At 40.8% G+C, this 21,476-nt stretch overlaps 2 protein-coding genes across 5 annotated transcripts in view; one reads left to right on the top strand and one right to left on the bottom strand.

Annotated features, from left to right (window-relative positions):
- Positions 1 to 21,476, bottom strand: part of DNAJC12 (DnaJ heat shock protein family (Hsp40) member C12) — a gene marked incomplete at its 3' end in the record, with an annotated part of 52,449 nt that overhangs the window by 20,179 nt on the left and 10,794 nt on the right. For 3 of the 4 annotated variants that reach the window (XM_081105055.1, XM_081105056.1, XM_081105057.1), the window contains 2 exons: positions 15,567 to 15,645; positions 5,349 to 5,488 (listed from right to left, as the gene is read on the bottom strand). In XM_081105055.1, coding sequence (XP_080961181.1) covers positions 5,349 to 5,488; positions 15,567 to 15,645 — 219 coding nt within the window. Of the gene's footprint in view, positions 1 to 5,327; positions 5,489 to 15,566; positions 15,646 to 21,476 lie in introns of those variants that run through there. The other variant, XM_081105058.1, reaches the window with a different exon arrangement.
- LOC308529136 (large ribosomal subunit protein uL15-like) lies at positions 15,883 to 16,562 on the top strand (the record flags this gene model as incomplete). The annotated part of the gene is made up of 2 exons (XM_081105177.1): positions 15,883 to 15,925; positions 16,075 to 16,562. 2 exons carry the CDS (start codon positions 15,883 to 15,885, stop codon positions 16,560 to 16,562), a joined length of 531 nt encoding a protein of 176 aa, XP_080961303.1.

Raw genomic sequence — 21,476 nt, 5'->3', positions numbered from 1 at the left:
TAGCACTTCTCTCTTGGAATAAAAGGACCTATGGTATGCCTTAGATGGGTGAAGGACAAATGACTCACCTATAATAAATGCTTTCCAAGCACTCAGTGAAAAGATATTAAGATAGTCGTCTTACTCATCCATCCCCTTTATGAGCAAATCAGAATAAAGTATTTTATTATCAACCCTCATATCTGCTGATCCCAATTAATCAAATACCCAAGAGGAAACCCCAAACTATATCTAACCTATACAGGCACCTCTTACGCTTTATAGTTCAATCCAAGAACTACCATAAGAGCAATGCTAAGCAGCCTGGTTTGCTGGGACACAATTAGATCATACATTTCTGTGTTCATAAAACGTATTTCTCAGCTCCACTAGCATAGCAGTTGGGCACAACAATATTTAACATCAAGCAAACTACTGTGGAGTGACTCTGATCAATAGAATGAGCATCAATAAAAATATCAAATGATAGCAGATGATAGAGATAAAGAGGAATTCTAGGGAGGGGGAGAATCTGGACAGTAAAATGAATTGCCCAGATGAAAATCACTGTGTGCATGGAGCTGGCTAACACTAAACAGACACCCAGCCTGGGGGCAAAGCCACTGTCCTATTCTGTGAAACTGGCATGTTGTTCTGCTTCTCAATTAACTTGTTTACCATCTTTCCTTCATGGATTGTCTGGTTTTTTGTGTGTTTTTTAATCTAGAAAGCCATTTTCTTAAATTATGTACCTTGGTTAACACTGGAATATAAATCCATTGTGTCTATAGTAAACTTTGAGACAATTAGAAAAAAATCGATGGACTCAGATGAGCCATGGTTCAGCTAAGTGACTATTCAAAATTGATGGGTTATTTTTATCCTGGCTCTCCATGAGTACATATTTTTTTACTTTCCTGGGTGACCTCTGACAGTTTTTGGATAACAACCATTTAGGACAAACTGCCTTTGAATAAGCCCAGAGGACCTTGAACTGTTTCCCATCTGGCCAGGGAAACTGTGGCTACCAGGGAAACCAGGAAGCTTCCCTAGTAGTCTGCAGCCAACTGGACTCATCCCAAAGACACCTTATCCAGCCGGAAATAACAGACAAGAGGTCCACGTGAGGGTGACTGGCAGCCCCAACAAGCCCTCCCAGTAACAATGTTTCAAACAATCAATTCATCAAAAATATATTTTTATTAGTTCTTTATAAAATTATAGCAGTTTATACGGCATGGGCCAGTTTTAACAGCTTATGAGAATTTTACTCAGCACTTTATTTAGACTGTGGCTTTGCTACAACCGCTTTCTCACAGCTATCCTAAAGGCATCCTGCCATATTATTTTGGAGCTAGAGGGAAAGTCATCCCCTGAATTCCTTGAAGAAAACCATTTATAGCATGACCATAATGAATTTCCCTAAAATTCACTGAGCTAGAAGGGTATCTTGTTTTCAAGTTATCCCAAGCTCCCACAGGCCCTAGTTAAGGAAGCCCTCACCCCATCCCTTTTTTTTAAACCAACATCACATACCTAAATTTAAATTTCCAACATATTCATTGACCTCAATAAATTCTTAAAATATTTTTACAAATTAAACTATCAGGAAGAACTTCTAAAAAGGAAAAGAAAGATAAATAGCTAGTGAAGTGGCAGGTGCTTGGCATGGAGGAAAAAAAATACCAATTACAGTCCATCATTCTTGGATGATAGAAATGAGTCATTTAAGGAATTCTCCCAAAGGAGAGTCCTACAATATGAACCTGTGTGTGATGCTGCAAAAATGCATTATGATTTGTCCTGCCTTTAAGGTGCTGGGACTAACATTCCCTACCAATGCTTTTCCTTCAAGGGGCGTTATACTGCTTAAATAAAAAGCAGAAACACAAAGTTGATGATGGAAAGGTAGGGATTTTATGAGATTTAACATTCTAAATGTGTAGAACAAGTGGCCATGCACATGTGTTTTAGATAAATGTCACCTATTACCCAAACCCTAACTTACAAACTTACAAACATTTTATTGTCAGAATGGCATATGCCATATATATATATCCCAAAAGACCTAATGCTGATGTTTATCTACAAAAAGATAGGCCCAATCTATGAGTTGATGAACAATATTAGGTATGACAATTAATAATTATAGTGAATGTGAAAAGTTGAACAAATGAAATGCACAATATAGAAAGCAATAATTAAAATGTTACAGAGAGAGGGGAGGCTTTCACATGCAGAAGTCACTGTGAGGACGAAAACAGAAAAGAATGAAAGGAAATTTACAGAAAGTCTAACGAATGAGGTACAAAACATGTGAAACTTGGCATGCAGTCCACTGAGAAAGAGAAGCAAAAGCAAGTTGGAAGCAAAAAAAGGTTTGGCCCAAAGAAGACTGTGCAAGAAAACATAACACTGCTAATTTAATGCAGAAAGATATGCATCTCATCATTTTTGTATCATAATAAGCATACATACAAAACCAAATGCTAGCCTGGCATACTCTTTTAATTTTGCTGACAAGATAAATGACGTAGCCAGTAAGATCTAAAATGTAATTATTGTAAGACCTCAAACAGTTCATAGTTAAGATAAATTCAAAGCAGAAATGATGTGTTTGGAGACAAAAAATAAGTATTTAATGGAAAGACATTGGCAATATAAATTAGAGCAGGAATTTAGAGAAGAGTTTTGTTAAGATCCACAGCTAACTTGATATTAGCAGTTAAAATTAAGTAACAAGAGCCAGTGGATCATCAAGAAAAATGAACTATAAATCAAAAGGCATTCAAATAGCAAGGGTCACTAATTCAGTTGCAGTTACAGTGTGTCACACACAGCAGAATGGAAATATGGTTATGCAGAGGTGGTAGAACAATGTCTATTTAGTCCGTGCCAACAAGGAATTGCAGGTATACACAATGTAAAAGGGGAAAAAATCTTACTTTTGAGTATGTGAAGTTAACTCACTATTTTAAAAATATTCTCTCTAGCCCCACCCGGTTTGGCTCAGAGGATAGAGCATCAGCCTGTGGACTGAAGGGTCCCAGGTTCGATTCCAGTCAAGGGCACATGCCCAGGTTTCACACTCGATCCCCAGTAGAGGGCATGCAGGAGGCGGCCGATCATCAATGATTCACTCTCATCATTGATGTTTCTATCTCTCCCTCTCCCTTCTCTCTTTAATCGATAAAAACAAAAAATTCTCTCTAGTTATTTTGTGCATACAGGACATGGCAAAAGTAGGTTTACAGTTGTGAGTACACAAAACACAGAATTTATTCTTGTATTATTTTTTATTAATTATTGTATTTTCCATATGAACAGTAAACCTTTTACCTCATTCTATATATTCAATAGTCCTTCATGAATAATTAACCCACTTAAAGAAATCATATGAATATACACTCATTCCAAAATGAGATGAAGAATATTATTTACATTTTATATAGAGTGGCTTTAACTATGTACTTTGATAATTTTGCATTGTTCTTCTCAATTACTTCAAAGACCCTCGCTTACTATTACAGATCTTTTATCAATGGAAAAACAATTTGCTTAAGTCTTCTTAAAATAAAACTATTAAGAAAGAAATTTAAATGTAATGCTGACAGGTTGTAATGTAAAAGATGTGAATCAGCCCTGGCCAGTGTGGCTTAGTTGGTTGGAGAATCGTCCTATACATCAAAAGGTGGAGGGTTCAATTCCCAGTCAGGGTACATACACTCAGGTTGTGGGTTTGATCCTCCATTGGGGCAAGTGTGGGAGGCAGCCAATTGATATTCCTCTCTCACATCAATGTTTCTCTCCCCCCCTTTCTCTCTCAAATCAAATAAAAGAAAAATAAGTAAATAAAAGATGTGAATCGTTTTGTGACTAAATCTTTTTTTTTTTTTAGAGAGAGAGAGAGAGTGTAAGGGAAAGGGAGAGACACACAGAGAGAAACATCAGTGTGAGAGAACATATTGATTGGATGCCTCCCTGAAACCAAGGCACATGCCCTGGACAGAATCAAACTGCTAGGCAGGTGCCCTTGACTGGAATCGAACCCGAGATCCTTCGGTTGCAGGCCAACACTCTAACCACTCAGAAAACTGGCTAGGACCTTGCAGATTAATTCTAATAAATGTCCCTGAAGACTTGCCTGTAAGGTAACTTCTGTATTCTAAGTCTCATGCCATAGAAAAGTGTCCCTATAGAAAAAAAAACTGGATAATAAGTCATGCCTAAGAATGTAGAAACCTTTAAAATTGTATTTTCTCTACCTATATATATAAAAGCCTAAGCAACCAGTTGACCACTTGATCACTCAACTGCTCGACCACTCAACGGGTCAACAGGTCACTATGATGCACACTGACCAACCACCAGGGGGCAGATGCTCAACACAGGAGCTGCCCCCTGGTGGTCAGTGCACTCCCACAGCGAGAGCACCACTCAGCCAGAAGCCGGGCTCACGGCTGGTGAGCACAGCTGCGGTGGCACAAGCCTCTCCCACCTCCACGGCAGCACTACCAAGTGGCGGCAGCAGGCACAGTGGGGCCGGGATGAGCGGGAGTGGCACAGCACCTGGCCCCAGCTCGGGCTCCTCCCCAGCCACCTGCCGCTTCACACACTGCTACATCCCTCAGGGGATGTCAGACTACCAGTTTCAGCCCAATCCCCACAGTCCAACAACCCCCGAGGGGGCCCAAATTGCAAAAGGGTGTAGGCCAGATTGAGGGACCCCATCGGTGCACAAATCCATGCACCAGGCCTCTAGTAATATATAAAGCTTAATGTAAAAAAACAAAATAAACAAATAACAGTAAATATAGTGATTATTTTGATATTTAGGGTTTTTTTAATGTCATAAAGAAATAACACAATGCTTTAGTCCTGCGTCTATCCAATAATTCTTTCATAAGAATTTATAATGAAAGTAATTTATAAATAATTTGGAGCTTTCTTTGATTAATCAGATCCTGTTTTTTTATGGAGTTTATACGCCTTGAGAAGAGAACAGGCTCATATGAACTAAAAAGATGAAGGAGATAAATTTGCAATGGTTCAAAATTCAGCAGTATTGTATGAGCAACTTGAGAAGCACAGTTATCAGAATGTATAAAACAGTAAATGATAACAGGGAGTGTATATAACGAATTGAATAGCTAAAGAGACTCACAAGCATAGTCACGGGCTCTCTGGCACTGATCCACTACATTTCCCTTCACAGGGTTTTGTGGACACCGACTGACTTTCATCCAGATTCTACCACCTTTTGGGCCTTCTCCCTCCCATCCCCTATTGACTATTTAAGTTACTATGTAAGTCTAATCCATGGGCAGCCTGAGCTTCATAAATTCGCTTCATCCCAGAGAGACACCTACCGTTTTCACCGAGTCACTCAAAGCTTCCCACTGCTGGAATGACATCGCGATCTGGCTCCTTCGCCAGTGGTCATAGCGGGCTCGACTCTCTTCATTAGTTAGAATCTCCTTTGCCTTCTGCAATTTCTGAAAAGTCTCCACTGGAAAACAAATCAAAAGATGAGAACTACTCTCTTGGAAGGATTATTTAAAACTCCCAAACAGTCACTGCTACTTACTAGCTGTGTAACCTTGGACCAGTTTCAGCTCCTCACAATTAGTTTCCTCATTTGTAAAGTGTACCATAAGGACAAGTGAGATTATGTCTGTAAAGTGCCTGGCTCACAGTTTATCCACTCCCTTTACTGAGCTCCAGTAATGTGCCAGGTGCTGTTCCAGGTGCTGATGACACAGGTGTGAAAACAGACATGATCTATTCAGTGGGATAGCCATTTATAAACACTGGGAAAATTATAATTTTGTCTACGAGGAAGAAAACTACCTTTTCTTGTCTGGGAGGGTATGACCAAGCTAGAGGGACATTACAAATAAAAACACCTAAGTCATGGTAAGGTAGAGGAAGTAGGGAATGGCAATGTGGCTGGGAGACACAGGGCCAGAAGAACAATGAGGGATGGGGCTGTAGAGTGCACAAAAGCACCCAGTATCCAGGATCTTACAGGTCATACTGAGGATTCTAGTCTGATTTTTTTGTTGCAAGAGCAATGGGAAGCTATTGGGAGGTTTTAAACACAGGAAATAACATGATAGATGGTTGATAATTGGTAGCTTTGTCGCTGATCTATTTGGCCAGATGGTATACAATGGAAACCTTTCTTGGCCCACTTGGAAACACTTCCAATGTCACTTCTGCTCCTCAGTAAAGTTAAACTTTCTATAGAGAAGGATAGAAGTTCAATATGTGAAAATCAATTGTTTCTATACATTAGTGATGAGCAATCTGAAAATTAAGAAAACAATTTCATTTACAGTAGCATCAAAAGTACACAATACTTGCCCAGCCAGCATGGGCAAGTGTCTGAGTGTCCACCTACAAACGAGGAAGTCACAGTTACCATTCCTGGACAGGGCACATGCCTGAATTGTGGCCTTGATCCCCAGTAGGGGGCATGCAGGAGGCAGCAGATCAATGATTCTCTCTCCCCATTAATGTTTCTATCTCTCTCTCCTACTCCCTTTCACTCTGAAATCAATAAATATATATATTTTAAAAAGAACACAATACTGACCTAACTAGGTTGGCTCAGTGAATCGAGTGTCAGCCTGTGGACTTAAGGGTACCAGGTTAGATTCCTGTCAAGGGCATGTGCTCGGGTTGTGGGCTCATCCCCAGTAGGGGGCGTTCAGGAGGCAGCTGATCAATAATTCCCTCTTATCATTGATGTTTCTATCTCTCCCTCTCCCTTCCTATCTGAAATCAATAAAAATATATTTTTTTAAAAAATACAATACTTAGGAAAAATGCTAACAAAAGAAGTACAAGACCTACACACTGAAAATTATAAAACACTGCTGAAAGAAATTAAATCTCTAAATAAATATAAAGATATCATGTTCATAGATCAGAAGACCTAATATTGCAAAGATGCTAATACTCCCCAAACTAATCTACAAATTCCATACAATCTCTATCAATATACCCAGTTGGCTTTTTTTGTAAAAATTGACAAGCTGGTCCTAAAATCCATATGCAAATGCAAAGGACCCAGAATAACCAGAACAATCTTGAAAGATAAGAACAAAATTGGAAGAATTCACACTCCCTGATTTAAAACTTTCTACAAACCTCCAATAATGAAAGCAGTGTGGTACTGGCATAAGGATAAACATAAATCAATGAAACATTGAGAGTCCAGAAGTAAATCCTCACATTTACAGTCAACTGGATTTCTACAAGATTACCAAGACAATTCAATTGGGGAAAAAATAGTCTTTTCAACAAATTGTGCTGGGACAACTGATATCCGCATATAAAAGAATTAAGTTGGCTCTCTGCTGGCGTGGCACAGTAGTCGAGCATCAACCCAGAAATCAAGTGGTCACCAGTTCAATTCCCAGTTAGGGCACCTGCCTGGGTTGCGGGCTTGATCCCCAGTAGAGGGGGGTGCAGGAGGCAGCCGACCAATGATTCTCTCTCTCATTATTGATGTTTCTCTCTCTCCCTCTCCCTTCTTCTCTGAAATCAATAAAAATATATTTTTAAAAAAAAAAAAACACAGTGAAAAACAACAACAACATGGTGAGATACCACTTCTCACCACTAGAAAGGATAAAATAAAAAGATAAATACAAGTGTTAATGAGGATGTGGAGAAATTAGAAGCCTCATACATTAAAGATAAAACTGTACAATTGTATAACTACTTTGAAAAACTGTTTGGCAGTTCCTCAAAATGTTAAATACAGAGTTACCATATAGCCCAAGAATTTCAATGGTTAAGTACAGTCAGCCCTATGTATTCCAGGTTCAACATCCATGGATTAAACCAGCCATGACTTAAAAATATTCAGAAAAAAAAAAGTTACACTGCTGCTCACATATACTATGTAATTAAGCCTACAATGGTTGCATCTGTACTGAACATGTAACACTTTTTCCTTGTTCTTATTCCCTGAACAATAAAGTAAAACAGGTATTTACGTAGCACTTACATTGTATTAGGTATTATAATAATAATAATTAGTGCATATGCAAATACTACCATTTTACATAACGGACTTTTGGTATCCATAGGGTCTCTGGAACCAGTCCCTCATGTATACCAAGGGACAACTATATAAGCTCAATAAAACTGAAAAATATGTCCATACAAAAACTTGTATACTATAATGCACAGCAGCATTATTCATACTAGCCCAAAAGCAAAAACAACTCAAAATTCAAAAATGTCTATCAATAGCCGAAACCGGTTTGGCTCAGTGGATAGAGCGTCGGCCTGCGGACTCAAGGGTCCCAGGTTCGATTCCGGTCAGGGGCATGTACCTGGGTTGCGGGCATATCCCCAGTGGGAGATGTGCAGGAGGCAGCTGATTGATGTTTCTCTCTCATTGATGTTTCTAACTCTCTATCTCTCTCCCTTTCTTTCTGTAAAAAATCAATAAAATATATTTAAAAAAAAAAAAAGAAGTGATCGTTAATGAGTTTCTTTTTCTTTTTTTTTTTCACAACGTTATGAGCTGGATATAATTATTATTACTTCCATTTTATAGCATCTAAGACTGAAGGGGGTTAATGTAACTTGCCCAAAATCCCAAAACTTCAAGTGATGGAGCCATATTTCAAACCCGAGCCTACCGGACTCCCCAGCTGGTATTCTCCTTGACTGCCGTCCTGACTTTCCTACAATGCATGTTACTCTCTAATTCAGCGGTTCCCAACCTGTGGGTCGCAACCCCTTTGGGGGTCGAACGACCCTTTCACAGGGGTTGCCTAAGACCATCAGAAAACACATATATAATTACATATTGTTTTTGTGATTAATCGCTATGCTTTAATTATGTTCAATTTGTAACAATGAAATTGGGGGTCACCACAACATGAGGAACGTTTTAAAGGGTCGTGGCATTAGGAAGGTTGAGAACTACTGCTCTAATTCCTCCTTTCTCTCTCACTGCCAGGAATAGTAAACACTTCATCATTCATCAATAAGATCCAGGTTGTGCCCTTGAGGAGCTCAGAGTTGAGTAAGGAAGCAGATCTATAAACAAATCATTTCAATACGTGATAAACAGAAATAGAGAGGCAAGACAGATTCTGTGTGGAGAGGCGGGAAATATTTCATCCATTTCCTGTATACTTGGATTCATCCTTGACTCCTCTTTTTCTCACATTTCGCTTCTAATGCACTGGCAAACTTTACTGGCTCTGCCTTTCAAATATACCCAACATCTGACCTCTTGTCACCACCTCCTGCCACTGCTCTGGCCAAAGCCATGGTTCTGTCTTGGCTGGATCATTATAGTAGCTTCTCAACTGATCCCCCTGCCTTTGCCTCAGTCTGTGTTCTACACAGCAGTTAAAGTGATCTTTTAAAAAATAAGTCACACACTATCACTCCTCTGCTCAAAATGACTTCCAGCAACTTCCTGTTTCTCTTAGAATAAAGCTGAAAATTCTTACCATGGCTAATAAGCTGACATGCTCTGCCTGCCCTGTCCTCTCTTGCCCTTGACCTCACTTCCTTCCCCTTCTCCCCTTCTCCCCTTGCTACAGCCCTCGTAGCTTCCCTGCTGCTCCTTGACAGCACTTCAGCCTCAGGGCCTTGGCACTTGCTGTCCCCTGTCCTTTCTGCCAAGAACAATGCTACCCCAGGCACTCACGTCGCTGCCTTCAGATGTTGGCTCAGAGGCCCTCTTGCTGTCTTGCCAATGGGGTCTTCTCTGACCATGCCATCTAGATATGGCTGCTCGCCCCATCATCCTTTGCCTTATTTACTTTTCTTTTTTTTAAAATATATATTTTATTGATTTTTTACAGAGAGGAAGGGAGAGGGATAGAGAGTTAGAAACATCAATGAGAGAGAAACATCGATCAGCTGCCTCCTGCACACTCCCCACTGGGGATGTGACCGCAACCCAGGTACATGCCCTTGACCGGAATCGAACCTGGGACCTTTCAGTCCGCAGGCCGATGCTCTATCCACTGAGCCAAACCGGCTAGGGCTATTTACTTTTCTTTATCCCCTGACATTATCTAGTTATTTGTTTGTGATTTGGCTCCTCTGCCAGAATGCACCCACCATGAGGACAGAGACTTTACCTCTTTTGTTCTCTGCTGCATCCCCTGTATTGCAACAGCATAGCAGGTGCTCAAAAGTAGTTGCTCACTGAATGAATAAGTGAACGTCTCCTATTTTAAATGTGAACATAACAATAATCACACAGTGCTATTCCCTAAGCTCTAAGCACAAAGAAATCACAGGTACCCTTATAACATTTTGAGCCCCAGTCCCCCAAATACACCACTTCAAGTGCCCCCCCGCCCTACCCCCCCCCCCCCCCCCCCCGGGCAGCCAGAGAGCAGCCTGCCACAGACAGCACCTCCAGGCCCCTGCTCCAAGGCTGGACAGCATAAATACCTAACAGGCCATTATCTATTTAATATCACTGCTGGAGGTAGTAGCACTTACAGGTTAAAGGGAAGAACCTAAAGATGGGGCTATTGAAAGCTACAGGGAAACAAAGAAACAAATAAAAATCATCTTGTTGTATCAGCTGGCTCCAGTAAGCAATCCTTCCTGTTGCTGGTGACCATGTAAATGTCTCTCTGTATAAATGAGATGTCATGTTTCCCAACAGGAATAAAAAGCTCATTAAATTATCACCACAGATGCACACACTACTTGAGTAGGGGCTGTAAATATTTACATATTTACCTGTGAGTCACTTTCTCTTTGCACATTACTGCTGGCCTGTTTTCCAGAGTTTCCGGAACAAAAGAAGCCTGCCTGGAATTATTCTGTCAGTCCCTCAACAACAATTGATAAGCAGAAAGCCTTTTCCTTGTTCCATCCTCTTCCCCACATTTAATAAAAATGAGTTTGGGTTTATATTTGCCCTTTAATATATTAGCTAATCAAATGAATCACACAAGATAAATATTTACCAGTTCTGGGAAGAGAGATCTCATTTTATAAGCTTATACGAGCAAATGATGCTGAAACCTTTGAGAGACATTGTGGCTTAACTCCTGTTTTGAAAACACACAGGTTCTTTTAAATTCATATTTCACAACAGAATTTGTATTATTATAGCCACATTTTAAATGCAGAACACTTATCATTACTTAAGTTATAATAATAATATGATGTCAGAACATGCTTTGGGAAAAGTCTGAAGGAAAATATCCCAACTGTGAATAGTGGTCTCTGACAGAGAGAGCAGACTTTCACTTTCAACATTATTTATTACTATGTATTATTTTTATTCTGAGGAAAAGAAGCAATTTTTTATGTTTTTATTGATTTTTTTTAGAGAGAGAGAGGAAGGGAGAAAGATACAGAGATAGAAACATTGATGAAAGAAACCTCTATTGGCTGCCTCTTGCACGTCTGCAACCCAGGCATGTGCCCTGACCAGGAATCGAACCAGACACCTTTTGGTTCACAGGTTGACGCTCAATCACTGAGCCACACCGGCCAGGGTAAAGAGATTTTGAAGTAGGAAAACATTGAGACATTCAAAGATAATAGAAAGGGACAAAGAGCTGCCTTTCTTCAAATATCTGTATGTCTTTGAAGCCCGCAAATCAATAACAAAAACACCATTTCACAAAACCTTTGACCCCTTTCTTCAGGGTCAAAGAGAAGTTTTAAACCATTGGCCTGAAACGGTTGTTGTCACGCGCATACACGGGACTGGCGTGAACAGCAGTCAGGATCTTTTGAGCTCAAAGACATAATTTCTATAGCACAACCAGTCTCTGTCCATCCCCCACACCTGGAGAGGAGGAGGGATTTCCAGAAGCCTTAGATTTAGAATTCTTTTTAAATGAAAGCAAGAAAGCTCTGATGGTTACTTACAAAAAAGAAACTATTCCATTTTGTTCAATATTTAACTTAGAGTGCTGAGAACAGAAAGTCCACTGAATCGTAATTGCCAACATTCATTGAGCTCTTCCTGCATGCAGGACACCTCATTTAATCTTCACGGCAAGCACATGAAGTAATATACTGTTGTCTACCCATGTACCTGTGAGAATGCCCAGGCTCAGAGAAGTTTCCCTAGGTCAGCTAGCTTGGAAGTGGGAGCTAGGAGCAATCCAGACAACCTATGTTCATATCTCCTACTCCATCATGCTAACAAATCAGTGATTTCAATGGCAATGGTTGACACTACATTTAGTGGTCCAAAAGGTATATATACATGTTTAATTTCTCCTACGTACACTTGCTCTACAGGCTAGCGCTAGCCTTTTACTTTAATGAAATACACTTCAAAATCTTTCCAGTGTATTCTGGACTTCTGTCAAGTTAAAAGTTAGCATCTGGGTGAATTTTTGTTTAACATTTTTTTAAAATTGGGGGAGGGGGGTACTCCTCACCTGAGGATGTTTTTTCCATTGATTTTTACAGAGAGTGGGAGGGTGAGGGAGAGACAGAGAAACATCGATGTGAGAGTGACGCATCAATTGGTTGCTTCCTGCACGCACCTGCACCCAAGGTATGTGTCCCTGGGCAGAATTGAACTCGAGACCCTTTAGTCCACAAGCCAACACTCTAACCACTGAGCACACCAGCTAGGACCTTAAAATATTTTTTATCAGGAACCATAATCCTTTTCCAAGTATGTAAAGAACCACTTACCTTACATTATTCATCCCAACTGAGTAAATGGATGCTTAAACAGACTTGAAAACTATTTCTACCCAAAGGTTGAATCATCTGTCAACTGCAAGGCTGACAAGGAAAGGTACTGATGTCTGTGTACCTTTTCATTTTAAACAATATTTACACAGTCTAGTGTTTCTCTGAACAAGAAGACTGAGGTAGCTGGTACAGGAAAACTCCATCACTATGGCAACTAGAAATGGCAATGATTGCACAGTGATTCATCATGTATCCCAAATAGAAACTGTGCCAGGGACAGACAAATACTCAAAGCCACGCTTCATTGAGAGAAAAATCCAGTTAAAGAATAACCTGGGGCTGATAGTTGTTTTTAAGTGTTTATCAAACGTTTACACTTTTATGCTAGAAAATCTATTTTAATATTAACTCCAGTTCAGAGAGTACTTACTGTCTTCTAAAGAAATGTTCTTGAAGTCACTCATTCACTCACTCCACTAATTACTATTTGCACAAAGTAGATGTCCTCTGCGGTAGGTAGATGTCCTCCGCTGGGGCACACCGATTGGAACAAGAGAAGCCTCACTGAGCTTCCAGTTTGACTAATAAGCAAATAGGCAACAAGGAGATGGTCTGACACACAGTTTGCTGCCTGACGTACAGAGTGCTCTGGAAGTCGGACATGACTTCCCAGAGGAAGAGGGGGCTAAGCTGAGACCTGATGCAGGAGTATGACCTGCCAATCAAAGCAGGGCAGGGACGTGTGCAGGCCTCAGGGGAGTTCCAGGCAGAGGGAGCAGCAGACATTAAGGTCTGAAGAGTAGAAAGCAGAGCACCTATGGAACCAAAATATTCTGAGTGGCTAAAACATGGACCGTAGCATGGCGGTGGAGAGAAAATGAAAATGGAGAGATGGGGGAGGGCACAAAATGAGGGGGTTTGCACCTAAAGGCCCAGCAATGACAAAGAGTGAACTATTGCTACATGTGCAACATGGGTTAATACCATAGACACAATGTAAATCAAAAGAAGCCACACACAAAAGAGTACATATTGTATGATCCCATTTACATGAAATCCAAAACCAGGCAAAACTAAATAATGACAACAGAGATCCACAAATGGGAGAGGGTCTGACTCTGAACAGGACATGAAAAGGGTGCTGGAAATGTCCTACATCTTCACCTGGGCAGTGGTTAAACTGGCTGTGCATAGACACAAATCTGTCAAGTTTACACTTATGATTTGTTCCTGTGGTCTTAAACAAGTTATGCCTTAATAAAAAGAGTGGGAATCAAATGAGCAAAAGTGAATAGCTAAGTATTTAACAAAATAAATGACTTCCTATATTGGAAAAACATCTGCTTATACAAATCAAAAGGATCAAGGATTGCTATAAAAATAAAATAAAGAGCTTTAAGATAAGGGAAACATTTTTTCTACCAGTCCTTATGTATTTATTCACACACTTGATAAAAATATCTCAATTAGGCCCTAGCTGGTTTGGCTCAATGGATAGAGTGTCGGCCTATGGGCTGAAGAGACCCAGGTTCGATTCCGGCCAAGGGCACATGCCCAAGTTGCTAAGAGCAAAGAGCGTTTCAAGAAAGAGAGCATGATCCACAGTACCAAATCCTGCTACTCAAGGAAGAGGAAGACAAAAAAAGCAACCATTGGATTTGGCAGCCACGAAGTCCTTGGTGACTATTACAAAAGCAATTTCCGCCCTAGCCAGTTTGGCTCAGTGGATAGAGCATCGCCCTGCAGACTGAAAGGTCCCAGGTTCGATTCCGGTCAAGAGCATGTACCTTGGTTGCAGGCACATCCCCAGTAGGAGGTGTGCAGGAGGCAGCTGATCAATGTTTCTCTCTCATTGATGTTTCTAACTCTCTATCCCTTCCCCTTCCTCTCTGTAAAAAATCAATAAAAATATATATATTTTTTTTTTTTTAAAAAAAAGCAATTTCCAAGAAAGGTGAGGAGAAAGTCAGATTGGGAAAACTGGGCAGAAGGGAAGTAGAAAAATCAATTGTGAACTTCTTTTTCAGAAAGTTTGGCTCTAAAGCAGCGGTTCTCAACCTGTGGGTCGCGACCCCTTTGGGGGTCGAACGACCCTTTCACAGGGGTCGCCTAAGACCATCGGAAAACACATATATAATTACATATTGTTTTTGTGATTAATCACTATGCTTTAATTATGTTAATTAGTAACAATGAAAATACATCCTGCATATCAGATATTTACATTACGATTCATAACAGTAGCAAAATTACAGTTATGAAGTAGCAACGAAAATAATTTTATGGTTGAGGGTCACCACCACATGAGGAACTGTATTAAAGGGTCGCGGCATTAGGAAGGTTGAGAACCACTGCTCTAAAGGGAAGGAGAGGAGCAGGAGGAAGATAGGTTAAGGAAGGATTTTAGTTTGTTAGTATTTTTTTTCAAGTTAAGATATACATAAGCATTTATGTCTAAATTTATGATAATGGATTTTAAATGATCATAAATGAAAAAACTAAAGTGTGAATACATTATCATACATATGGACATGTAGCATATGTGGACATGTTCAGGTCCCTGAAATGAAGAAAACACAGCAAAGTTCTCATCAACTCAAGCATCTGGTTACAAATGTGCTTAAGTTATGTTAACACTCCAATGCTGGTGAAATAAGGCATAAACTGGACACATTTTAAACCATGAAGCAGCACATTACAGCAGAAATAAAAATGGATGTTCAATGACTACCATTAGAGGAAAGACTCTACACTCTTCCCTCCCCTCCTACCATTCAATAGTACAAAAACATTCTTTGGCATTGAACAAAAGAATAAGTTTGAGAGTAATAGAGAAAAGAAAATTAAGTTACAATGGCTTTTTAGTTCTATATGCTATTCATTTCCACAAGAAACAGCTATTAAATACCTACCTGCTTGGGAATTTTCAGGATGCTTGTCGGGATGACATTCCAGGGCTCTGACCTTAAATTCTGCTAGGATCTGTTCCACCTAAAACAAAAATCAATGTTTAAAATAAAGAGTCCAGATTATATGCCATGAAGGAAGAACTTGGACATCAGTCCTTCCCAAAACAGCCATGATCAACACAACTTTTCATTTTGATCTTTATATTTGTATTTTGACTTTTTTACTCTAAGAAATAATTTCCTTAATTACACAATTCAGAAAGCATCCAATAATAGCCCCTATTCAAATAGTGGTTTGTGATGACAATTTAACTTGCTGATGGCCCAAGACATCTATGAGCTCAATATATTTGTCAAAAATGGTCAGATAGGTTTATCCTAAGAATGTGTACAAGTCCTACATCTGAGTTCTTTAAGATACTTAGCCACCATTCATTATTCAGGGATGACTGTCCAGTTTATAAATTATTCATTATAAAGTTCCTTCTTCCTGTCTTTTGGCCCTTTTCAGTTTTATTAAGAATTTCACGCTCTTGCAACTCGGCCGCCAACATACCATCCAGACTGAGGAAGACCCGCAAACTTCGGGGCCACGCGAGCCAAAGCCACGGCCGCATTGGCAAGCACAGGAAGCACCCAGGGGGCCGTGGGAATGCTGGCGGCCTGCATCATCACAGGATCAACTTCGACAAATATCACCCAGGTTATTTTGGGAAAGTTGGTATGAGGCATTACCACTTGAAGGGGAACCAGAGCTTCTGCCCAACTGTCAACCTTGATAAACTGTGGACCCTGGTCAGTGAGCAGACACGGGTGAATGCTGCCAAAAGCAAGACTGGAGTTGCTCCCATCATTGATGTGGTACGATCGGGCTACTACAAAGTTCTGGGGAAGAAAAAGCTCCCAAAGCAGCCTGTCATTGTGAAGGCCAAGTTCTTCAGCAGAAGAGCCGAGGAGAAGATTAAGGGTGTTGGTGGGGCCTGCGTACTGGTAGCTTGAAGCTACATGGAGAGGAGCTCATTAAAATGTCCAAGTACTTAAAAAAAAAAAAAAGAATTTCACAATTTTTTTTTAAAAGGACATAGCCCTGGCTGGCTTGGCTCAGTGGATAGAGCGTCGACCTGCAGACTGAAGGGTCCCAGGTTCGATTCCGGTCAAGGGCACATGCCTGGGTTGCAGGCTTGATCCCCAGTAGGGGGCATGCAGGAGGCAGCCGATCAATGATTCTCTCTCATCATTGATGTTTCTATCTCTCTCCCTCTCTCTTCCTTTCTGAAATCAATAAAAATACATTTAAAAAAATGAAAAGGACATAACTCAAACCTGATCATTTCGCTACCAATTAACAGCTTGGTTAGAGACTTTGGCTAGGAAAACAGAAACTCCAGCCCAAACTAGAATTATGTTTAGGGCCATCTATGATTTAATTTAATCCTTAGTATCAGAAATAATCAACATTTGGCTTTATTTAATTTAACTGCAATGACAGCAGCAGGAGACAATAGTGGTTACGTGGCTCTGGAATCTAACAATTTAGTTTTATTTTTTTCACTTAAATGTTTTGTTTTAATAAATAAAGCATCATGGCTTAGATTTTAAATCACATTTACAGATAAGGAGCATTTCTAAGCCCAAACAAGTAACAGTGAAGCTACTACTGCTGGAAGGAATGCATGCTCCACATGTATGTTAAGCCTAAAGAGCAGAGACTTACCAGCAGAACACACCATACACATAACCTCTAGACTAGATAAATAGAAGCAGAGGAAGAACACAAGTTTGGGTAAAGTCCATGCAGCAACCACCTGATTTCTTCACCTTCATGCTGCAGAACCAACTGAAAGTTGTGTTACTTTTAGATAAGCTAGAAGTAGGTTCCCTGATCATATTAAATGAAACTCTCTCCCATTTTTAACAATTAGGTTAAGGGCATTAGTATAGAAGGATATCCACAAGTAAATACAGAGTAATAGAATAGCAAAGAGGAAACTACATAGATCATCTTGCTTCTTCAAAATCAGAAACTTCTACATCATAGCAGTGCATGAATTCCACCTCCCAAAGGCTTAGTTCAATAATTTTCTCCTTTTCCTTGTTAAGCAACTACTGAGAACCTCTTAGAATAACAGGAAGATTTAGACTTCCTATTAAGAACTGTAATCAATTGTTTCCTCTTCCAGTTGCTCCCTTTAAACCATCAGTCACCATTACCTGCTTATACAGCAAAGAAAATTGAGAATAGCTTGTTTTTCAATTTTAAAATATTAAATATTCTAAAGATCCTAGCAAGAATTTTATAAATTGGGGGAGAAAAAAGAGGGACAACTGTAATAATCTGAATAAAGATTTAATTTAAAAAAAAAGAATTTTAAAATTAACAAGTAATTTATGAATACTCATAATCAATCTTTGAAAAAAAAATCTAGCAATACAGATAAAAATTAAAAGCTCCTTGCCTGCCGAAACCGGTTTGGCTCAGTGGATAGAGCGTCGGCCTGCGGACTGAGGGGTCCCAGGTTCGATTCTGGTCAGGGGCATGTACCTTGGTTGAGGGCACATCCCCAGTGGGAGATGTGCAGGAGGCGGCTGATCGATGTTTCTCTCCCATCGATGTTTCTAACTCTCTATCTCTCTCCCTTCCTCTCTGTAAAAAATCAATAAAATATATTTTTTTTAAAAAAAAGCTCCTGCCTTAACCGGTTTGGCTCAGTGGATAGAGCGTCGGCCTGTGGACTCAAGGGTCCCAGGTTCGATTCTGGTCAGGGGCATGTACCTTGGTTGAGGGCACATCCCCAGTGGGGGGTGTGCAGGAGGCAGCTGATTGATGTTTCTCTCTCATCGATGTTTCTGACTCTCTATCCCTCTTCCTTCCTCTCTGTAAAAAAATCAATTAAAAATATATTTAAAAAAAAAAAAAAGAAAGGCTCCTTTACCCTTCTTCTCCCAAGATAAAAGGTTACATTCTTCAAGGCCCATTTTTTACATATATATGTATATATCTTGGGGGTGGGGATGTTAATAAATGGATAAAATCATACCTATCTATCAACAGTAGAAATTTTGGGTTTTTATTGTTATTTTATTTTTTATTCCAATACCATTAGGAATCATTCTGCTATTAGCCTTTGGAAGCAAATGGTTAAAATAGTTAATTCTCCACAGTGCTAATGTGTATGATCGTTTCTTCTTTATATGTATACTAAAGGCCTGGTGCACAATAGTTTATGCACTCGGGGGGGTCCCTCAGCCCGGCCTGTGCTCTCTCACAGTCTGGGACCCCTTGGAGGATGTCCACCTGCTGGCTTAGGCCTGCTCCCTGGGGGATCGGGCCCAAGCTGGCAGCCAGACATCCCTCTGGCAGCCCGGCAGTCCTCAGGGGATGTCCACTTACCAGCAGGGAGCAGACCTAAGCTGCAGTCGGACATCCTTAGTGCTGCTGAGGAGGCAGGAGAGGCTCCCACCACAACTGCTGTGCTGGCAGCCGTCAGCCTGGCTTGTGGCTAGCAGAGCTCCCCCTGTGGGAGCACACTGACCACCAGGGCACAGCTCCTGCATTGAGCGTCTGCCCCCTGGTGGTGTGTGTCATAGTGACCAGTCATTCCCAGTCGTTCTGCTGTTAGGGTCAATTTGCATATTACCCTTTTATTATATAGGATAGAGGCCTGGTGCACAGGTGGGGGCCGGCTGGTTTGCCCTGAAGGGTGTCCTGGATGAGGGTGGGGGTCCTGATGAGGTGCCTGGCCAGCCTGGGTGAGGGGCTGAGGGCCGTTTTCAGACTGGCCATACCCCCTTCAGGGTGGGGGTCCCCACTGGGGTGCCTGGCCAGCCTGGATGAGGGGCTGATGGCTGTTTGCAGGCTGGTCAAGTCCCCCCTAGTGGGGACCCGCACCCCATGGAGGTTTGGCCAGTCTGGGTGAGGGGCTGAAGGCCGTTTTCAGGCTGGCCAAGCCCCCTGGTGATGGAAGCTCCCAGCCTCTCCTTTTTTTCTTTATATTTTTATTCTGGAATTTATTTACCTTCTATAATTGAAACTTTGTTGCCTTTTGCAGAGGCTACAGCCGGCTGCGGGAAGCTTGGCTTCCTTCATTACTGGAGCAACCAAGCCTCCTGCTCGCTCCAGCTCTGTGGCCACAGCCGGCTGAAAGCAGGTATCTGGGGTTTATTTACCTTCTATAAATGAAACTTCATTGCTTTAAGTGGAGCTCAGAGCCATCGCGGCAGGTGGGAAGCTTGGCTTCCTCCATCACTGGGGCAAGCAAACCTCCTGCTTGCTCCAGCTCCGTGGCTGCCGGCCGCCATCTTGGTTGGGTTAATTTGCATATAGTCACTCTGATTGGCTGGTGGGCATGGCTTAAGGCATAGCGAAAGTACGGTCAATTTGCATGTTTGTCTTTTATTAGTGTAGATTTCTATATTTTGCCAATTTTAGAAAATTAAGAATAGTCCATATGTATCTTTCATTACTTTTCACAGTTTTACTGTTGTAAAGTTTATCATAAATCTCTTATGTAGGGCTGGTTCTGGTTAAACTAACTGGTAAACTGGGCTACTTTGTCTTGGACACATTTTATTAACCTCCTGGCATCTCCACCCCATGTACCCAGTGCCAAGTGCAACCCATGAGTAAGTGAGGCCCTCCATGGCAAGGTCCACTGAATCCCGACTTCCTAAGCCAATGTTCAATGGTCTGGAAAACTGCCTACCCTGTGGGCCAGTAAACATACAAAAATATTCCACTTTATTTGTACTCAAATAAAGCAGAACATCCAAGGAATGATAACATCCAGTGTTACTGAAGGTGCAAAGAACTAAGCGTTCTCATGCTCTCCTGGAGCTAATTTCTTGGAAAGCAATTGAGATATACGTATATTTTTTCATATTCTTTGATCCAACAATTCCAATTTAAGGAATCTGTCTAAGGAAGTGGTCGGCAAATTCATTAGTCAACAGAGACAAATATCAACAGTACAACGATTGAAATTTCTTTTGAGAGCCAAATTTTTAAAACTTAAACTATATAGGTAGGTACACTGTTATTAACTTAATTAGGGTACTCCTATGGCTTAGGAAGAGCCACACTCAAGGGGCCAAAGAGCCGCATGTGGCTCGTGAGCCGCAGTTTGCCGACCACGGGGCTAAGGAGATAATCCAAGGTAGGAAAAGAATTTAGTTAAAAGAAGGTTCATGCTATACCTTGTAAACAAAAAAACCTATGTGTCCATAATAAGACATTTGTTACAGTTCACTGTAATATAGCTATAGGCTGGAATATTTTGCAGTCATTAAAAAATCATCTTATAATAAAAACTTTTAATAACCTGAGATAATTTATATAATGCATTTCTATGAGAAAAAGGTAAGCTACAAAGCATATTTTGCAGTATAAATCCATGTTTAACCTCAAAAGGAATGATGTAACATATGTATATACATATGTCATAATAATAATCTATATGTATAAAAGCCTATGCGACCAGCCAACTGACTGGTGGCTATGATGTGCACCTGACCACCAGGGGCAGACGCTCAATGCAAGAACAGAAATCCCAGGCATAGAAACATGGAACAGACTGATGAATCTCAGAGGAAGGTGGGGAGGGGGCAGGGTGGGAAGAGATTAACCAAAGATCTTATATGCATACTAGAGGCCCGTGCATGGATTTGTGCACTAGTGGGGTCCCTAGGCCTGGCCTGCGAGGGGTCCCAGATTGCAAGAGGGCACAGGCCAGGCCAACGGACCCCACCAGTGCACGAATCCATGCATCAGGCCTCTAGTAATAACAATAATAATAGCTAAGATGTATTGATGCCAAAACCGGTTTGGCTCAGTGGATAGAGCGTCGGCCTGCGGACTGAAAGGTCCCAGGTTCGATTCCGGTCAAGGGCATGTACCTGGGTTGCGGGCACATCCCC

This window comes from Myotis nattereri (assembly GCF_964212035.1).
Source record: "Myotis nattereri genome assembly, chromosome: 13".
NCBI classification, from domain to species: domain Eukaryota; kingdom Metazoa; phylum Chordata; class Mammalia; order Chiroptera; family Vespertilionidae; genus Myotis; species Myotis nattereri.
Note: the sequence above shows the minus strand (reverse complement) of the source record. Positions and strands in the feature narration are given on the sequence as shown.